This window comes from Sceloporus occidentalis, unplaced genomic scaffold (genome assembly GCF_023333645.1).
Source record: "Sceloporus occidentalis isolate IW3139 unplaced genomic scaffold, rSceOcc1.0.p SCAF_2, whole genome shotgun sequence".
NCBI lineage: Eukaryota > Metazoa > Chordata > Lepidosauria > Squamata > Phrynosomatidae > Sceloporus > Sceloporus occidentalis.
Window position 1 is genome coordinate 39756606 of NW_028316982.1, and position 20346 is coordinate 39776951.

Genomic DNA, 20346 nt, shown 5'->3' on the forward strand with positions numbered 1-20346 from the left:
ATTGATTTCAGAAAGCAGTAACCTTGACATAGAAGTAGACAGAAAGGGGGATAAGGGCAGGAAGGACTACTGGCTCTTGTTTTCTCCCCTTGTACTGGTTATCCCCTTTGTACTGGTTCTTGTTTCTTCCCCTTCTGAGAGATCTCAGAACACCTGCCCAAGGCTCTTATGATAGAAAGAGATAGGTTAAAATATAATGGAAACCTTGTGCTCCTTTTTCTCCAGGGCGTCCAGGAATACCATCACGTCCTTGATTACCCTTTTCACCAACTGGTCCATCACCACCTGGTAGCCCACTTGGCCCTGGGGATAATAAATATTAAAAGTTACAGTACCTATAGTTTTTTTGTGGGTTTTTTGGGGCTATGAGGCCATGTTCTAGAAGAGGTTTTACTGACGTTTCACAAGTTTCTGTGGCTGGCATCTTCAGAGAATGCTGGCATGGAAGTTACAGTACTTGTTTTTCTAAACAAGTTACAGTACTTGTTTTTCTATACATTTCTGAAAATGGGAGGGGATTGTGTATATTTCTTTAACTTAATATGATATAAGTGTAAATAATCACAAGAAAATGGGTTTACTGGGGACAACACATTTTCACAGATGTCAGAATGCAACAATAACTTTAGATTACATGGCATGCTTTCCTACATCTTCACAAAAGGTCAAAGAACATCAGTTTTACTAGGATTCACACATGAGATCCTTAGAAAACATCCCTAAGTATACAGCCATAAATTCTGATCTTTATGTTATAAATTTAGAATAACTGTACTGAAAGTGAGAGGAACATTCAGTACATCAGTTAAGGGTTGTTTGAATATGTGGGTCACATGCAACATAAGAGGCCCTTTCACACTACAATTTTAATGCTTTGATTCCACTTTAACTATTATGGCTCCCTCCTAGAGCTGATGGGAAGTGGACAGCAGCAATAGCAGGAGGGCTACTGTTTTTACCGCCCTTCCTAAAAGATTCTGCCAGCATGGAACTACACAATTTATGAAGCAATATGCCAAACATAGCCCGCCAGTTTGGGATGGTGGTATTAAAATCTGTTTTTTTAGGTCTTACTGTTTGTTTAAGACTGCCAAAAATGTATGAAGTGTGTGTGTGTGTGTGTGTGAGAGAGAGAGAGAGAGAGAGAGACAGACAGACAGACAGACAGACACTCTCTCTCACACACACACACACAGAGAGAGAGAGAGATTGAGAGAGAGAGAGAGAGAGAGAGAGAAGATACATGAAAGAATGTCTGAATTTTACTTTGTGGGTCACAATGTATTCAGCCCATTTTTACTGCCCAATTGTATTTTCCAGCTTGCATGACAAATATTCCCATTTATCAAATGATTATTATTCAGATACATGAAACACCACCATCACATGAAAAAGTTTCAATTTTCTCCCCACCAGTGAGTAAAATGGGGGGAGGGGGAGGAAAACAGAGGGTAGAAACTCACAAACCTGGAAAGCCTCTAATGCCATTTTGTCCTGGCAATCCTGTATTGCCTTTACGACCATTATCACCTGCAGGTCCTGAGAGCCCTATAAATAGAAGAGAAAGGAAGCCATTTTAAGTGGTATTACCAGTAAGGGCCTTTAATCTTTTGTGGTCTTTAATCATCCATTTTATGCTCTTTCTGTGGCAAAAGCAGATAATTAGTGAAGCAGAGCTGAAGTGGTTCCATTGACTTCCTTTCACTTTCTTGAAAATACATTCATTTATGCTATTCCTATGTGTGAGTTCTTTGCACTCCACTTATCTAAATAGCAAGAGGGGGATTTGGCTGAGTGACCAACCTTTCATTCCTCTGTTATACAGTGCTCTATCCTGCTTTCTTGATTGTACAACCAGCTGTGTCTAGATTGGCCCAATATTAAAATGTCCCAAGGGGCGCACATGCATATTCAGGAAGCTCAGACAAAAGAACATCATTGAAAATAACCTAATTTATGTAGGACTAAACTGTTCCTATTCAAGTGCTTCCAAGTGGAAGTTTCTGCGCACCAGATGCAAATCGCAAGGGGATTGTTATGATTCCTAGGATAGTTTCTGTTAGTTCACATAGAAAATCATGATTAAGCAGTAACAACTTAAGCAAGAAAAGCAGGAGTCACACTCTGAAACAGTGCCTGTGCCACAACATTCCCATGCTATCTAGAACCTCATGAATATGAAGCTGTTAGTTCCTGGCCTGATTCATGCAATCTCTTGCCTGATGAAGGAAACTAGAGGTCTCAAAACCCTACATAGATTTTTGTGACTTTTTGTTTGGCCTAATAAAGGTATGATCACAATACAGATTTTTGAATTGGTCCCAAACCATACTTCACCTGGAATTCCTGGTAAACCAGTGTCCCCTCTATTTCCTTGTACTCCAGGTTCTCCTATCAGCCCTGGCCGGCCTGGTGCTCCCCTTTCACCTTTCCGTCCTCTTTCTCCTGGTAGACCAGCATCACCCTAGCAAGATATCAATGAAATACAGTGTTACAGTAAACATGAGACCAGCCTGTTAAGCAGAAGGTGATCCCGTTGAATACAGTATATTGTCAGCTTTCCATACCTTGGGTCCTGGGTTTCCTGGCGGTCCTGTTCCAGGACAGGCTGGTTCTCCTTTATCCCCTGGTATGCCAGGTAAACCAGATTGCCCTGGTATACCTGATGATCCAGGAAAACCTGCAGAACCTTGTTCACCTCTAAGACCTGTACGGATATAAACATTGTTCTCAAACTTGATATTTTAGACTGTTTATTTGGCAACAACATCAACAGCATGTCAGTTCTAAAAAACCAATACCCAAGTCATGCAATTCTTAAACAAAATGTATGAGTTGTGTGTTGCACTATGTCTCCTATTCCCACTTCTCACACACAATAAGCCTAAATGAAATCATTGCACCCCAAGATTTTATTAATATGCATGCAGAAATCATGTCTACTTTGTGATTATGTGGGTTCCTTAAGCAAATCTTCTTATGTTCTTGCAATGGTCCAGCATTTATCTGCCAAATGTTATCAGTCCACAAGTACAAACTGTTAAGAAGGTTTCTCTTTCAGGTTAACAAAATGTTATTTGCTCTTAAAAAGACAAGAGAAAGAAATCAAATAACAATAAAAGAATGAGAGATATGTTTGCAAATTGTTCTTCAGCCCTTCTAAAGTATTACTTGAGTACACACTATCCTTTTTCTCAATTAACAACAACAAAAAACAACAATATGTAATGCTATTTTTTCTGTTCTTTTGCTCTTATCATTCATGCACCCAGGCTACTTGTCATGCCCTGCTGATGACTATTCAGATAATTCAGTAAAATCACCTGGCACTCCCATGTCTCCTCTATCTCCTGGAGGTCCTGGCAACCCTGGTCTGCCAAGGACTCCTGGAAGTCCTTTTCCCCCTTTGGGACCTGAAAATATAAATCAATGTCAGAAATGGAGAGATGATGTGGGGTTTTTTGACCACCCTTTAAAATTAATCAGAACATTTATCAAAAGGTCAATATTATACTATTTTTAGTACTGTGTGTATAAAAAGAAACATAATATTCTTTTTCTCTGTAGCCCCTACCATTATTGCTTCTATCCTGCCACTAGTGCAGTTGCTACATCTACTGAAATAGAGCAGTGCTCGTATTTAGGGGCGGGTCAAATTCTCTGATGTTATCCCATGATAATGGGGGTATAGCTATAGGAAGGGGACAAAATGGTGGTATTGTGCCCCCCCTAAACTAGAATCCTGCCAATCAAATGACATTTTCCTCCAGTCGCCAACTTTCTAGCATTGTAGTAACTTGAGGTTTCAGCTGAGCATTTAGAAATACAGTTTAGGCATTCAAAGAAATGGGGCAGGCAAAGTGACCAAGGCAATGTGAACACAGAAAATATAACAGTTCTAGGTCTGAATGCTTTTCAGTATCTCACTTTCTACAATGCTAGAAATCCGAGTGAGTGAAATAATTCATTTGTAGGACATAATTTCTAGTTGGGTGGAAGTGCTCTTGTTTTGCCCCTCTCCCCGGAAGCTACACCCCTTAAATATTCCACTAATAAATAATAATGTGGCTAGGATTTTCTTAATGATACTTTGCTGTTCTAAAATGCAGAGATTATTTTTTAATTAAGACGTTTTAAGGGCATTCTTGGGTTACTGTCCATTTTGTGTAAAAACATACGTCAAAGGTTTCCCTCTGATGTTAAGCAAATATTACAACATGAAGCTTCCATAAGTACATCCATGAAGAAGTTGCTTCTTTCATGTAGCCATCGGCAACTGTATAATCATGTTGAGCCATTTTATTAAGTATAGTGTCTAGATCAAGAGAAGTAATAGTGCCACTCTATTCTGCTCTGGCCAGACCCCACGTGGAATATTGTGTTCAGTTCTGGGCACCACAATTTAAAAAGGATGTTGAGAAACTGGAGCATGTCCAAAGGAGGGTGACTAAAATGGTGAAGGGTCTGGAAACCATGCCCTATGAGGAACGACTTAGGACAGTGATGGCGAACCTATGGCACGCGTGCCAGAGGTGGCACTCAGAGACCTCTCTCTGGGCACATGTGCCATCGTCCCAGCACAGAGTTTGTTACTAGAAAGCCAGAGGGACATGGCACTTTGCAATAAATAAGTGGGTTTGGGGTTGCAGTTTGGGCACTCAGCCTCGAAAAGGTTCACCATCACTGACTTAGGAGCTGGGGATGTTTAGCCCAGAGAAGAGAAGGTTAAGAGGTGATATGATAGCCCTGTTTAAATACTTGATGGAATGTCATGTTGAGGAGGGAGGAAGCTTGTTTTCTGCTGCTCCAGAGAACAGAACCCGGAACAGTGGATGCAAGCTCCAGGAAAAGAGCTTCCACCTCAACATTAGGAAAAACTTCCTGACAGTAAGGGCTGTTCGACAGTGGAACACACTCCCTTGGAGTGTAGTGGAATCTCCTTCCTTAGAGGTCTTTAAACAGAGGCTGGATGGCCATCTATCGGGGATGCTTTGATTTAGATTTCCTGTATGGCAGGGGGTTGGACTGGATCCCTTGCAGTCTCTTCCAGCTTTATGATTCTATGATTCTAATTTGCATTTGCTAGCTGTTGTCTTCCTAGTAATGGCCCATGATTGAATCATTTCATTGTGAGTCAGGATTCACCCATGTAAATGATAGAGTTTATAGGATGTATACCTGATGGACCTGCTTTTCCTGGTATGCCATTCAGACCTACACATCCTTGTGCACCTTGCTCTCCTTTTTCTCCTTTTTGTCCTTTTCTTCCTGGAAATCCTGCAGCAACAATGACATGGCATGGCATGGCATATATTAACTGAAAACAAGTATCAATGACATGTATTACAATGAAAACATGTATTAATATAATTCTAGCCTCCAAATAATAAGTGAAGAAATGTTTTATATGGGAATGGTCAATCTGGAATATCATCCCTTACTTTTTTGTAACTACTTACATTTTGCATAATGTTCAAGCACAGAGGCTGATGTACATCTTTGCCATACATGCAATCAGTTAGGGAATTGGAACATTACTTTTGAGAAAGAGGAAATAAATAGTTACCTTTTAAAAATCAAAATGATAAAAGTGAGGGGAGGGACTTGGCATCATACTGTTTCTAATTACTTTTGAAAAGTAACTTTCTAAGCTCTAGTACTCATTGGCCACCATTTATGTCTGGCCTCATTTGAAATGATATGATTTATATGATTATAGGATTTATTTGAATTATATGAGTTTAGTAGTAGTAACTTCTACATACCTTTAGCTCCTCTGTCTCCTTTATCTCCAGAACTCACAATAGAGTCTGATATTCCAGGGGAACCTTTATCACCTGGCTCACCCTTTTCCCCTGAAGATCCTTTTCTTCCTTTCAGTCCTGGGAAGCCAGGAGTACCTTCAATTAAAAGAGAAAATAGAATGCTAGCAATTCCCTGGGGTAAGGAACACAAATTGGGGCTGAACAACACTAAAAACAGCTTCTTATTTCTATCATATCTTTTCCCCACCTCCAAATCTAAAAGAATGGCAACTTGATCTCCCCTTCTATATAAGGAAAGGCAACAACATGATACCCAGCATGATATCCTATATGAGGAAATGCAGAATGATACCCAAGATGCAGAAAACAAAACATGTGCTACTCTTCTTTCACATATACAAAAGTTATGTCTGTGCCATTCCTTGCCTTTTACCAGGCAGAGCCACAGGAGGTTTGGACATTTACCCTCAGTTTTCAGAAGTAATTGCTACTTAAGACAGGTAATGTATAACTTACCCCTCATTCCAGGGATACCTGGATTGCCAAAGACACCAGGTAATCCAGGATTCCCTACAGGGCCCATCAAGCCTAGTTCTCCTCTTGGACCTGCGGAAAGTAACCAAAACAAAATAATTTTCGTTGAATCCAATGGATTAAAAGTGCAAGAAAAATGAATTCAGCTAAACTTTAGGAAGAATTTTATGATGATAAGAATTGTTCAAACAGTGGAACTGACTGTTGCCAAGGTGGTAGACTCTCTATTGTTGGCAGTTTTTAAGCAGGGGTTAAATGGTCATTTGAGGGATTTCCAGTGCTAGCAGGTTGGACTGGATGACCTTTAGGAGGATTCCTTTCAACTTTATGATACTGTAATTCAATCTAGTCTTACTCATTGCATTGTGGACTTTATAGAGAACAAACAGCAAACAAAAGGTATCTATTGTATGCTAAAGTCATTTGTTTTCCTTAAGGAGCACTTACCTGGTATACCTGGCACTCCTGGCCTGCCAGGCTGTCCCTTATTGCCAGATGACCCATCATTTCCTTGTGGGCCAGGAATTCCAGGCAGCCCAAATTGTCCTGGGAACCCTGGGATGTCTAATCCTGGAATTCCTGGGTCTCCTTTGGCTCCAACTGCTCCTTGGCCTCCTGAGGTAACACAGAAAAGAAAACCAATGTGAAAGCTATTTCAAGCAACCCACTGTAATGGTCATTTTCAAAGAGTGAACAAAATAACTGAGGCTGTCATGTTTTGGGCCAATCAGAAAGCATGACTCATTAGAAAAGACAATAATGCTAGGAAAGGTAGAAGGTAGTAGAAAGAGAAGATAACTCAATCAGGGATGTCATGGGACTGAATCTGCAGAACCTAAGCAGAGCAGTGGAGGATAGGAGGTCTTGGAGGGTCACCATGAGTTGTGGTTGACTTGAGGGCAGCTAAAAATAACAACAATAACTCTTCACTGGTGGTAAAATTTTCTCTGGGTGCCCAGAATATCCCTGCATTAGCAAATACACAGATAAATGTATTTCATGTCTCTGAGAATATATATGGTACACAGAAGGACATGTTTGTTTTTCTCAGTATATTGCATGCTTATTATCAGGAATAGCCCAGCTATACTTTGTGGAGGTTTGTTATGTTACACATCTTCAGCTTGGTATTCATCTGTCAGGGATGCTTTGATTTTGAGTTCCTGCATGGCAAGGGGTTGGACTGGATGGCCCTTGTCTCTTCCAACTCTATGATTCTATCATTCATATTTTGTCATCACAAAGCGAGTGGATTTGATTGTTTCAACATAAATAGAAATGCTCATGGAAAGAGCACTTACCCTGTATCTAGCTTCAACTAGTAGAAGGCTGGTTGGCATGACTGTACCATCCAATGTTGCCACACAAATGGAATAGCATGCATGCAGTTTTGAACCGATGAAACAGTTCTTGCATCTGAATACAGCCTATCTTTTCCTTACACATTTTATTTTAACGTCTGGTTATTAGACCCAATGTTCAATATTTATCTTGCTTACTATGTATGTTGAGTTGCTGTTCTTATGGTTTTATGTTGTTGCTGTCATTTTGTGCTTTCAAGTTGACTCCAGCTCACAGTGATACTCTCATAGGGTCTTATTCAAGCAATATTGGCTATTATTTGTCTCTAAGACTGAAAGAATGTTACTTGCCCACAGTCACTCATTGGGTTTTCATGGCTGAGTAGGAATTTGAACCCTGATCTCCTGGAGTCCCAGTCCAGTACTCAAACTACTACATTATTCTGGTTTAGGGATCCCTAATTATCTACAGGACTTACCTGGTGGACCTACTACTCCACATGAACCTGGTGGTCCTGGTAAGCCAACACGACAGTCACCCATTTTGCCTGGAACACCCTTTTCTCCTGGAATTCCAGGGGATCCAGGTTCTCCTAAAATACATCATTAATCATATTTTAAACTAATTTAAAATCACATCCTTTTAAAAAAGGGAATATTTTCACTTCTATTTTTCTTTCTCATCCTTATATATCCCCCAAAATGAACCCACTTCTTACATTTACTGCTGAGCTGTAAAATTTAAAACCTATTACAGAGAGCTCTCAACTGGTCAAAGCCATAAGAAAATAAAAAGAGCGCTGCTGGATCAGACCAAGGGCCTACTCAGACACCTCCAAGCAGAAGATAAGTGCAACAGCACTGTGTACATTTACAGAGCTATAGAAATAAACAATAATAATAATTTGACTCATACTCTTCAGCAATTAGCATTCAGAGAGGAAATATATAGCCTTTGATAGCCCACACAAATTTTCCATTTACAGCCATCCATGTTGGTGCTGATAACCGTATCTTGTGATTATAAAATCCGCAGTTTTAACTATGCAATGTGCAAAGGAGTACTTCCTTTTCTCTGTCTTCAGTCTCCTACTATTAAGCTTATTACGTGAAAGAAACACAACTGGAGAAATCTTTAGTCTTTTAAAAAAATATGTCAAAGAGGGCAAACATTTGGATAAACATATAATGAACTTGCTCTGAGCAACAAACTGCACCCCAAATGTATTTTTCTGTTCCATGGTATCAACATGGGGAAACTCTACCTCTTGGACCATTATCACCATCTCGACCTTGTTGACCTGGAGGTCCTGGAAGTCCTGGGAATCCTCTTTCACCCTTATCACCTGCCATACCTTCTTCACCTGGTGAACCCATTCTGCCCTGTTGTCCAGGAATAACTGGACCTGGCTCACCCTAAAATGCAGAGCAAGAAAAATTTCATGTCTGAAATGCTGAGGGAAAAAAATCCACTTTCTTTTTTCCTTGCATCCTTTTGCCCCTTTCTTTTCCTGTCAGTCAAAATGGAGGCAGATATGAATTTAGCATTGTACCTATCTATTTTCTCATATCTGAAAATTCCTGTTTATAAATTATTCTTATGAATAGCAATAGCAAGTACATTCCTATACTGCTTATCAGTGCACTTAAACACTCCCTAAATTGTTTACAATGTGTGTAAACTAATTTCCCCCAACATGTTAGGTACTCATTTAAGTGACCTCAGAAGGATGCCAGGCAGAGTCAACCCCTGGCTGGTATTGAACTCACAACCTTGTGGTTTGTGAGTGAGTGGCTGCAGTATAGGCATTTAAGCACAGGGCTCCTCTTGGGATTATGGATCTGTTTGCAAAAATTCATGCTATGAAGGTAAACCCTTGCATTATCCAACCCAGCTCAGATGTATACAAGTTTGATGAGCAAGTGCTGAATTGATTATCAAAATTCACGCATTAGTTTCAGTTAGTACATACTTATTAAATCAACCTAGCTAGCATATACTTATTAAATGGGTTGATTCAGTAAGTATTATACATTCATACATGTTTTAAAGAGCTATGAACGGGCAAGGCTGCAGGCACAAATGTGAAACATATAGCTAAGATTCAAGGTGTAATTTAATAAAATAAATGCTGTTATCTTTATGTGAGCAAAATACTTACTATTCCAAATGTACTGATATGCAACAACCCCAGCCTGACACAGATAATGCATATATTATGTACTACTATTATAAAGAAAGTTATCTTTAAAATTACACAAACTATAATCTAGCTGTTATAAAGTCTACTGAGTTGTAAATTAATATATTTTACTGACTGGATTTGCATTATTGCTCAAGAGGTATATGGAGAAAGGACTGGGGAAAACTTTATCTAAATAAATGATTTAAAATAGTTTTTTTTTTCTTTGCTTGATTTAAATAATGTTTTAAGTCACCTTGATTTCAATCAGTCCATCCTGAATTCTGACACATTTCTGTAACATAGGTGTAAGGTGCAACATAAGACTGTGGCATTTGCTTGCACTTTACATTTCTCAAGATACCTATCCTCTTTCAACACGTTAAAGGACAGAGTATGACTTCTTGGTTTTAGGTTTGCAAATTCAGTGTGTACTAACATTTCAAAAAGCTAAATTCTTCACTGGAGGAGCAGGAAGCAGAAGTCTGTAAGGAATGCTCATAATAATTGTCAGGTCAGAGTTGGACAAAAGCAAAATAAAGTATCTTGTCCTAGACACACAGATACTGCTTAAATAAGTACAGTTTGCACTTTTGGGAGACAAGCAAATCATTTTCTTAGTAGACTCCCTGAACTCAGTGACATTATTTGTGAAACCAACCTTTTCTCCTGGAATTCCAGGTTTTCCAGGGAAGCCTGGTTCCCCTATTTTTCCTGGGCAACCTGGTAATCCTGTAGACCCTTGAAGTCCTTTATTGCCTACAAACAAACAAATATTAAGTGATAGGACTTCACTTAGTTATCTTGTTTCTTCATGTACTTAATGAGATTGTGATATTTTTTAATTAAGATTTGACACACAGGGAGACACGATATTGTTCAGTATCAGGAAACTGTCAAAATTATGGAGCTCCCTTTCTGACATTATTGCTAGCTAAAAGAATAAAACTTATCCACAATGCTAGCTAAAAGAATAAACTTATCCACAACAAAACTTTTACCGTGCTTGTCCTTGCAACCTGGAATTGGATACTACTGTCATGGGCATTACTTACACACATGTCCCCCAGAATGTTTTCTAGTCTAGTTTTCTATAATACTACTCATTCCTGTTTGGATTCCATATCAATATTTTACTATTTATTTAAAAAGGCATGTTCCATTGTATTCCAGCTTACTGACTTGAAACTGATAATCTGTGATAAACAGGAGTCCCTCCATTTATCAGAACCTTCTCCACAGATAACATATGGTTAAATATGGGAGGAGGTACATTATAATGAGGGTTTTCATCACAGCTGATGAGATGGCAAATGTCCAATGAGATGGGGAGTTGGGGAGAAGTGCAAACCTTCGAGATAATTTTAAAAAAGCCTTTTGGGTCAGTCTGTTTGTTTGCCTTCCTGCTGGCTGGTCATCTATGACTCTCCTGAAGCAGACCATGAGGAAGCTGGTGGAGCTGGACAATAATAATAATAATAATAATAATAATAATAATAATAATAATAAGCTTTATTTGTATACCGCTTTTCCGTGGACAATCAAAGCGGTTTCCAATATCAGATTAACAATACATAACACATCATGACTCTGCTTCTCTCCCCTCAAGATGGTGGTCGGGAGGAGGGCAATAGAGTCCAGGCTACCAGCATACAGAAATAACAAGGGCTAAAAATTATATCTGAGCTGTGAGTAAGATTAGAAACATGTACCAGTTAGCTGTGTTAGGATTTTTTATTTGTTAAACTGGCTTGGCTGAAATGATTGTACTCTGTAACATACAATGTCTTTTTGTGCCTGTAGGACAAGTTGGTCCTTCATGTAGTGATATCCTTTTCCTCTGGAATTCCTGAAGTTAGAATAAACTTACTCTGCCTCTTTGTACTCCTCTTCACGTACCTTAACTTGGCTAGTTCTTTCCTAAGTTGGCAAGGGGAACTGTCAGTGGAAGCAAAGTCCGGATGTATTGCTAAGATGGCGGTGTTGGTGGTGGGAGAATTCATTAGGAGATAGCAGCAAGTTTTGTTTTTAGATAAAAAGACGGTCTCAAGTGGTCCCATCCAGCTCATTAGGAGTGGAGGGGAGCATAGAAAATCTTCACATGGTCTAACAAAGGTGACAAACAAAATCACATTTAAAAATAAGCACCATAATGTCAACTCTTTGCCTAGCTTTAAGATTCGACCTGAATCAAAATATCCTTTAAACGTTCTGTATTCTCTAATGTCCCTGGCCTAGGACTCTGGCCTAGATGTGCATTTAATTAAAGCCAAAGTGTAAGATCCAAGAGTGGACCTCCACTGACCAAAACCCAAAACCTAAAACAACAACATTAGAATCTGGCAGAATTCTAAGGAACTGTTTATTCCCTCTGTTTATCCCAATATAGATCTGCAGGGCTGCAGAACCCTCCAAAATGGCTCTGGATAAAGTGGCAATAGGGCAGAAGGGAAGAAGCTTCCCCTTCAAGCTCCAGTGCAATATTGGAGTTAGCCCAAAGAGTCAAAGGCGCGTTACAAACCGCCCTCAAGCGGCCGTTCTCCCGCCACCGCCATTAGCTGCGGCGGGAAGCCCCAGCGGCCAGACCGCGAGGCTTCCGGCCACAGCGAAAAAGGAGTGCCGAAATGGCGCTCCTTTTTGGCCCCCGAAAGTGGCACCGCGAGGCATGCACTCGCTGCGTCACTTCCGCCGTGCCACATCTGGACACACAGCGTCCACAACGTAAAAATGGCAGCGCCCATGTGGATGGGCGCTGCCATTTAGGACACGCTCCGCATATGTTGGGAACAGGGCCGGTTAGGAAGGGGCAACCCTTCCTAACCCTAGCATGCCCTTTCCTAACCCTAGGACGCACAAAGCGCGTCCTAAATGACGGTCTGTAACCCGCCTAAGAGAAGATAAAGGGCTGGGGGTAAAACAAAAACTATGTTAATTCTTAAAAGTAATCAATTTATTATCTGCGGAATGGAACTACAGTACTGCAAAATATATGTTGTACCTTTACTTTGTATCTTGTTTACATATAAGATAAAACAGCTAGCAATTTTTTTAAAAAAAGGATGCAATGGGGAAGTGCTGCAAAATACAATTAAAATTTATCTGTAATGTCTGGACTGAAGATCTAGGTCTCGTTGTTGTTTTTGTTGTTGTGTGCCATCAAGTCATTTCTGACTTAAGGCAACCCTAAGGCAAACCTATCATGGGTTTACTTGACAGAAATGGTTCAGAGGGGTTTGCCCTTACCTTCCTCTGAGGATGAGAGAATATGACTTGTCCAAGGTTGCCCAGTAGGTTTCTATGGCCAAGTTGGGATTTGAACCATAGTCTCTCAGTGTCATAGTCCAGCACACAAACCATTACACCACACTGGCTCTCAAATCTACTTGTATTAATAATTATAAATTTGTTTTATTATTCTGCTTTAAATTCTCTCCTTTTCCTCCCAGATAAGTAACAAAAGACAAATAAGTCACCTTTCAGACCAGGATATCCAGGAAATCCAATCTGCATTAAACCTGGATCACCTTCTGGTCCTGGGAGGCCTGGGTCACCACGCTGTCCTCTGGATCCCACACTACCTGTCAAATAACACACAGTAGTTCTGGCACGTATCAGGTGTAGGGATGGAAAGAATATAGAAAAATATTTGGAAAAATATTTGGCACCCAAAATGTTTCAGTGCACCTGAAGTGACTTAACCTCACTTCCTGCTGTCATTTTGGAGATGATTTTTTGTTTTTGTTTTGAGGTTTTTGCTGAAAGGTTTAGGGGCTCTTTTGGTAGCCTTTGGTTGGATTAGGGAGGGGAAAACCAGGCTGAAAAATATCCCCTAAATTAAAAAAAAATTGGGTAGTCTGGGTGTTTGCAGGGGGGTGGATCCTAGGATTGCATTTAGGGGCCTCAAGGGCTGCATGTGGTCCATGGGGCATACTTTTTCCACCCTTGGCCTATGCTGCTTATGGAAAGTACTCAGATATACTGGGTACTTTTGCTGACAAACGGCTGCCTGTAAATTGGATAGTTTTTGCTCCTTGCTATCAAAATTAGTTTGACCCTGCTTCTGATGTCTCTTCTACTTCTTTGGGCTACTCTTGTGGGCAGCAGTCACTACACAGAACCATAGAATCATAGAAGAATGCATGGTTGACTTTAGCATGTAGAATTGAAGCCTTTTCTTTTCATGCAGAACTTTAGATATGCTTAATTTTGTGAGAGTTCTGGAAAAGTAGATCATACCTCTTACTCCTTGTAAACCAGGTCTACCATCTGGTCCTTGAAGCCCAGGTGGTCCAGGAATTGTAATCACCTTACCAAGTTCACCTTTAGGACCTTTAAAGTGAATAGCAACAACAATTGGATATATCAATGCTATTTATTTTAAAAGGAAAAATGGTCCTTGCTAACATTATACATCTTGAATGTATTGTTCTATTAGATCCAGTAAACCAACAAATAAGCAAACGAACAAACAAAGGTGAATTGAGCATGGATCATATGCATACCAAAATGATACACAATTAAATAATTTTATTTTCTAGTCTGAGCTTTAAGTCATCTGAGAGGAATTTCCACACTTTTCTGTTGTCTCTCACATGCTGTTCCTCAGAATATAGGCTTGCTCTTATAGGCTAAAACGCTAACTTAGGAAAACCTCTTTGCTGGTTAAATCTAATGTGTTCATGAAGGAAGACCTGATGATAATATAATATGTGAACAAATAAATACAATACATAAATGGTACCAACATGTGAATGATAGGCCAACCTTTGAAAAAGAAGAGACAACCGTGAATCGGTATACAGTATTTGTTTTATGGAATATTAAGTTTTCTAGTGATGTTTAACAAGACATTTCCTTTCACCTCTGCTTTCAAATCTACCACAGATATTACAGGCAAATTTTTCCAATGATAATATTTTCCAATAAGGTTCTACTTACCAGTTGTTCCAGGCACCCCAGGCAACCCAGGATTTCCTTGAGAGCCTTTAGAACCTTCCATTCCTTGCAGTCCATATCCTGGTGCCCCAGGTAGTCCTGCTTCTCCAGGAAGACCTGGACTACCAGCTGGTCCTTGAGCACCTCTGTCTCCTTTTGGACCATCAGATCCCTAAGAATAATGTATAAAATATTGCTTAATATCCACTGCTTGAATCCCACAAGATGAAAGTATCTTTAATCAATGAAGTGTTTTGTGGCAATCTGTGGGGGGGGGGCAGTATTTTGAATGTAGTGTATCTTTTGGGGGTGGGGGACTTCTAAGGTTGTGTTGTGTTCCCAGCTGGTATTGCATATTTTCTCTTTGGCATCTGGTGGAAATGTTTTTAATTAGTATTTTAATTAGTATTCTAAGTTTAATTCGTATTTTAAAGATTTTACAGAAGCAAACACAGCCAGCAAAAAAGCACTAGAGATCCAGTACAATGAGGTGTATTGCATTTGCAGCTCTTTGTAGAGAGATGGGGCAGAGCATTTCAATGAAAGAGACACGCAACATTACTTTGGAATAAGCCTGGACACAGTTTTTATTGGTTACAACTGATGGAGGTTGGAAACCAACATTGGGTATCCCAAGTGTTGGACAACAGCAGACCACCACCCTGCCAGCTCAATTGCTAGAGGAAGCCTAAAGTGATAGAAAATAGGGTGCCACATGGTTTAAGACACTACATGGTTGCACTGTCACATGGAACTGAGGTTGGGACTCCCTCCTGCAAGCTGAAGAGTGTTCCTGTTTGTTTGTTTTTGTAATCATACACAACCAAACCCTAGCACAAATAAATACATGTATTTATATCATAGTTATTGGTTGTTGGTATTTGTTATATATTGATTGTTGGTATTTGTTTTATATATATATATATAATGTGATGGTCTTGTATGTTCTTTGCATTTGCAATTGAGACCCTGCCCTTTCGTTGCTGGTTGTTTTCCTTAAACATGTCCCTTTGCATACTTTTTCAAAAGTCACTGCAGGTTTACAGAACAGAGCAAAAAATATGAATAAATAACAAATTAAATAAATTGGCTGATTTCTGGTGAAAGAAATAGGTTTGGATGTTAGGAGAGATTTAAGGCAAAATGCTGGATTTGGAGGTTTTCTGGGGTGATTTTTACCCTGAAAAATTAATCTATCTGAATGGAACTGGTGGCTTTGTGAGGTACAGAAGGACTGGAAGTGGGGGGGCTGAAAAAGAAATCAGGGCCACATGGAGCCTTCAGATTGCACTTTCCCCACTCCTGGTGCCTAGACAAAGATAATTTTGATATAAAATATTATCTGTATGCATTTTTCAGTAGATTCAAAGAGAAAGAAGAGATTAACAAAGTGGTACAACTTATAATGATTAAGGAACATAGCATGGACCAACCTGTGCTCCCACAGAACCTCTCCTGCCTTTCAGTCCAGGTCTCCCTGGTAAGCCATCCAGCCCTTTTTCTCCAGAACTTCCTCTGAGACCTGTTTCTCCTGTGTCTCCCTTTGGACCTTCTGGATGCACATATGCTGGAACACCTTTTGATCCCTTACGGCCTTGGTTTCCTGGAAGACCTGGAAGTCCCTAGGACAAATGTTATTAATAAAATCTGTCATAGGTACAGCAGAATTAACGTACAGTACTATGGCTGAGTTTGGGCGAAATAATATTTTCCACATGCAAAGTGCATTCTCTCACTGCCAGGTATGACAGGAAAGAGAACCCACATTCACCTAAACTCTGATAATCTCTGGTGTAGACTATTAAAAATGCATTATATGTGTATCTGCAAATGGTCCAGAACAGGATTGCAAGCTTGTTAGTGGGAACTGGTTGTTTTGCCCATGTTGTTATTGTGTTTTATCAGCTGTGCTAACTCCCAGTTCATTTCAGGGCCCAATTTAATCCTTTAATCTTTAAAGCTATAATGGTTTAGGGACAATTTACCTGAAAGACCACTTTCACATAATTACACCCACCTGAACCTTAATATTTGTGTATATCCAGCTCAGATTCTCCTACCAAATATCACTATATTTAGGGAAGAATATTTTGTGCTGTGGCACATGAAATAATAATAATAATAATAATAATAATAATAATAATAATAATAATTTCTACTCCACTTCTGTTACACACAATCAGAGCAACTTACATAAAAATTCCACCAACAATACCTCAAGTAAATAAACCTACAGTTCCCTCCCCCCTTAAAATAACAACTAAACAAACAATGATTAAAATAATCTGTTGAACAGATCATAATTAAAATATCCTAAAATTAACAACAGTGTAGGAAATGTGGGAAAGCCTTCCTAGAAAGTTTTCAAAGAGATAGCTGTGTTACCCTCTGGAAGCCAAGATGACTAATTTCAGGTTGTCATATTTTGGCCACATCATTATTGTTAAAAACAATAATGCTAGGAAAGGTGGGGGGCAATAGAAAGAGAGGAAGACCAGAAACCAAATTGATAGACTCAATTAAGGAGGCACAACCATGAGCCTACAGGAGCTAAGCAGGACAGAAGAGGGCAGGAGGGCTTGGAAGTGTCTCGTTCACAGGGTCAGCATGAATTGAGGCCAACTTAAGGACAGTTAACAACATTTTAGTGTGCACTTTTATTGATTTCAACCTTATTCTTCAGATGCACTGAAGAAGTCTGAAAAGATAGCGAGAAGGGGATTGAACTCCACAAAAGTGAGGAGAAGCTGCAGCAGTTTGCTTTTGCCTACACCTACTGAGAACGGCAAGATGCAACCCCCTTTTCCTCTTCCACCTACTGAGTTAACTACTTTTGTAAATAATAATAATAATAATAATAATATTTATTTCTTACTCGCCTCTCCCCATGGATCGAGGCAGGGAACACCAATAATTAACAGACATACTACATCAGTTAAAACACATCAATTAAAATACACATCAGTTTAAAGGGACATGCATATAATTCAAAAGGACAAGATATACACATATTAAAACAATCCATATTTAAAATTCACAATTTAAAAATCATCTGAGTAAGCCTGCCAGAAGGAACTGGTTTTTAATGCTATTTAGAATTCAGACAGTGAAATCTGTCCAATTTCTTCTGGCAGGTCATTATATAGTCTAGGAGTGACTGAAGAAAATCTCCTCTGACAGTTGCCAACCTAGTCCTGGCTGACTGTACCAAATGTTTACCAGAGGACCTGAGCACACAGCGGTGATTACATGCAAGAAGGCGATCCTGTAGGTAACCTGGACCCAAACCGTGTAGGGCTTTGAACTTAATAACCAACACTTTGTACCTTGCCCAGAAACTAATTGGCAGCAACCAGAATGATTTTAATACTGGTGTAATGGGATCACTCTTGTATGTTCCAGTAATCCATCTGACTGCCATGTTTTGAACTAGCTGAAGTTTCTGAACTTGGTACAGAGGTAGCCCAATGTACAGCACATTGTAGAAGTCCAGCCTTGAGGTTACCAGTGCATGCACTACCATCTTTATGTTCTCCAGCTCTAAGGAGGGAAGCAGCTGACGCATCAATTGAAGTTGGCAGTGAGCACTCCTGGCTATCACATCTATCTCAACTGTCATTTGAAGTGATTGATCCAGAAGTGCTGCCAAGCTGTGAACATATTCTTTCGGGGGAGTGTAACACCATCCAGGACTGGTTGACACACCTCCAAACCCAGGTTAGGACATTTGACAATAATCACTTCTGTCTTGTCTGGATTCAGTTTCAATTTATTTTTCTTCATCCAGCCCATTGCCTCCTCCAGGAATTCATTCAAAGTAGACATACTCTCCTTGGCTGAGTCTGTTTTTGAAGGCTTTGAGAAATATATTTGGGTGTCATCAGCACCCCGCCCCATATCTCCAGATTACCTCTCCCAGCCATTTCATGTAGATATGGAATAGCATCTACAATTCAGTTTACAGCTACTGAAGTAAACTAAGAATAAAGTGTTGTATTTGTTGTTGATGTGTGCCTTCAAGTCATTTCATAGGGTTATGTTGGCAAGTTTTTTCAGAGGGGGTTTCGGGGCTTTTAGTTTATGATCTATGTCTTAATTCTGTTTCAATGTTGTATTTGATTTGTGAGCTGCCCAGAGAACTTATATTATAGGGTAGCTTTATAAACAAAGTAAGTAAAGGACTTTTCCTTGTCAATGGACGGATGCATTTTTTAACCAAAACCACAAAACTCTGTCTTTCCAGGACAGAAAAATCCATTGCTTAGAGCTGTAATACACACACACACAGACACACTCTAATATAAAAGCAATTTCACCTAGAACTTACTTGAACTCCTGGAGGCCCTTGTTGCCCAGGCGATCCTTGGGCTCCTTTAAGACCAAACTTTCCTCCCACACCTATAAAGGAAACACTATGACTTTGATGACATAGGTTGTGAAAACAGGTTAAAGTAATTGGGAAACTACTTGTTGTTGTTGTGTGGCTTCAAGTCATTTCCAACTTATGGTGAAATGAACAAAAACGAACTTGGGGCTGAGAGTGTATGAATCATCCAAGATCATCCAGTGAATTCCCATGGTTGAGTGGGGAATCAAACTCTGATCTCCAGTACCATAGTCCAATGCTCAAACCACTAGTTGGCTCTTGAGCAAGTATACTGCTATTTATGCAGTTTACCCCAAAGTGGGTACATCTTCATCATCCCTTGTCACCAGCTGTTTTAAACAGATACAGCTATCATCAAAACCGACACTGAAGGAAATAAATTAAAGGATGATTCCAAGTATATTAATATATTTCATTTCTTCATTTCTAATGTGCTAAGGATATAATAAGTATGCTGGCTTCAATAAATTCATGAGCGGTATCATTCATGTTCAGAAAATTGCGCATCTACTTCTTTAAGTTACTCCATCATAATATTGCAATAAATTCTTCACACGTGCCAGCAATTTTTCCTTTTTAAACATCTACTATCTTTTATTTATACAGACAATAAATATTCCCCCCTCCTCTCTTCCTACATGAAATATTGATAATTATCTTAAGGTGTACATAACCTTTTCCAAGTGTAGTTACTTGTTTATTTCTGCTTGCTTTTCTGCATGTTCTCACTCTGCACCTGACAGAGTAAAGGGCAGAGAAGGAGAGAACACAGAGAAGAGCAAGAATGAAAGTGGGTCTACTTTTACATTTCTCTTTGTGTTAAAAAAATAAATAAATTAGGGATTTGTTTCTTATTTTTTCTGCATTAGAAATTGTTTTCATAGACAAATATCCTTTTGTTTACATTACCCTTTCAAGCTCACTAAAATAGAAACAATCACCATGTCTCAACACAGCAAATTTCATAAATAATGTTGTTTCTGATGAAGTATACTGTGTTGCCCATCTGAAACTACCACCAATCAATTTTAACACCAGGCATATTGATAGCAGAACACAGGATTAGAACAGTGGGTTGTAAAGCATATATTTATTTTAACGATGTTTATAATGGTAGACTTTGCCAGTAGAAGGTAAAATATTCTATAAACTGCAAGTTTCAATCTCTACTTTCCTCTTCGAAACTATTTTCACCTTCTTCCTAGTCCACTCCCAAATGTTGGCATATCACAGTAATATTT

At 39.3% G+C, this 20346-nt stretch overlaps 1 protein-coding gene across 1 annotated transcript in view; it reads right to left on the reverse strand.

The window, feature by feature from the left end:
* COL4A3 (collagen type IV alpha 3 chain) overlaps nt 1-20346 on the reverse strand; it is a 104083-nt gene that overhangs the window by 18208 nt on the left and 65529 nt on the right. Inside the window, exons 24-40 of the mRNA XM_089508147.1 lie at nt 19046-19116; nt 16152-16340; nt 14722-14890; nt 14020-14112; nt 13257-13361; nt 10445-10542; nt 8866-9016; nt 8080-8193; nt 6747-6914; nt 6282-6371; nt 5766-5900; nt 5179-5277; nt 3324-3413; nt 2568-2707; nt 2338-2464; nt 1468-1548; nt 205-303 (exon numbers count right to left, since the gene is read on the reverse strand). Of these exons, the coding sequence (XP_089364273.1) occupies nt 205-303; nt 1468-1548; nt 2338-2464; nt 2568-2707; nt 3324-3413; nt 5179-5277; nt 5766-5900; nt 6282-6371; nt 6747-6914; nt 8080-8193; nt 8866-9016; nt 10445-10542; nt 13257-13361; nt 14020-14112; nt 14722-14890; nt 16152-16340; nt 19046-19116 (2019 nt within the window). The remainder of the gene's footprint in view (nt 1-204; nt 304-1467; nt 1549-2337; nt 2465-2567; nt 2708-3323; nt 3414-5178; nt 5278-5765; nt 5901-6281; nt 6372-6746; nt 6915-8079; nt 8194-8865; nt 9017-10444; nt 10543-13256; nt 13362-14019; nt 14113-14721; nt 14891-16151; nt 16341-19045; nt 19117-20346) is intronic.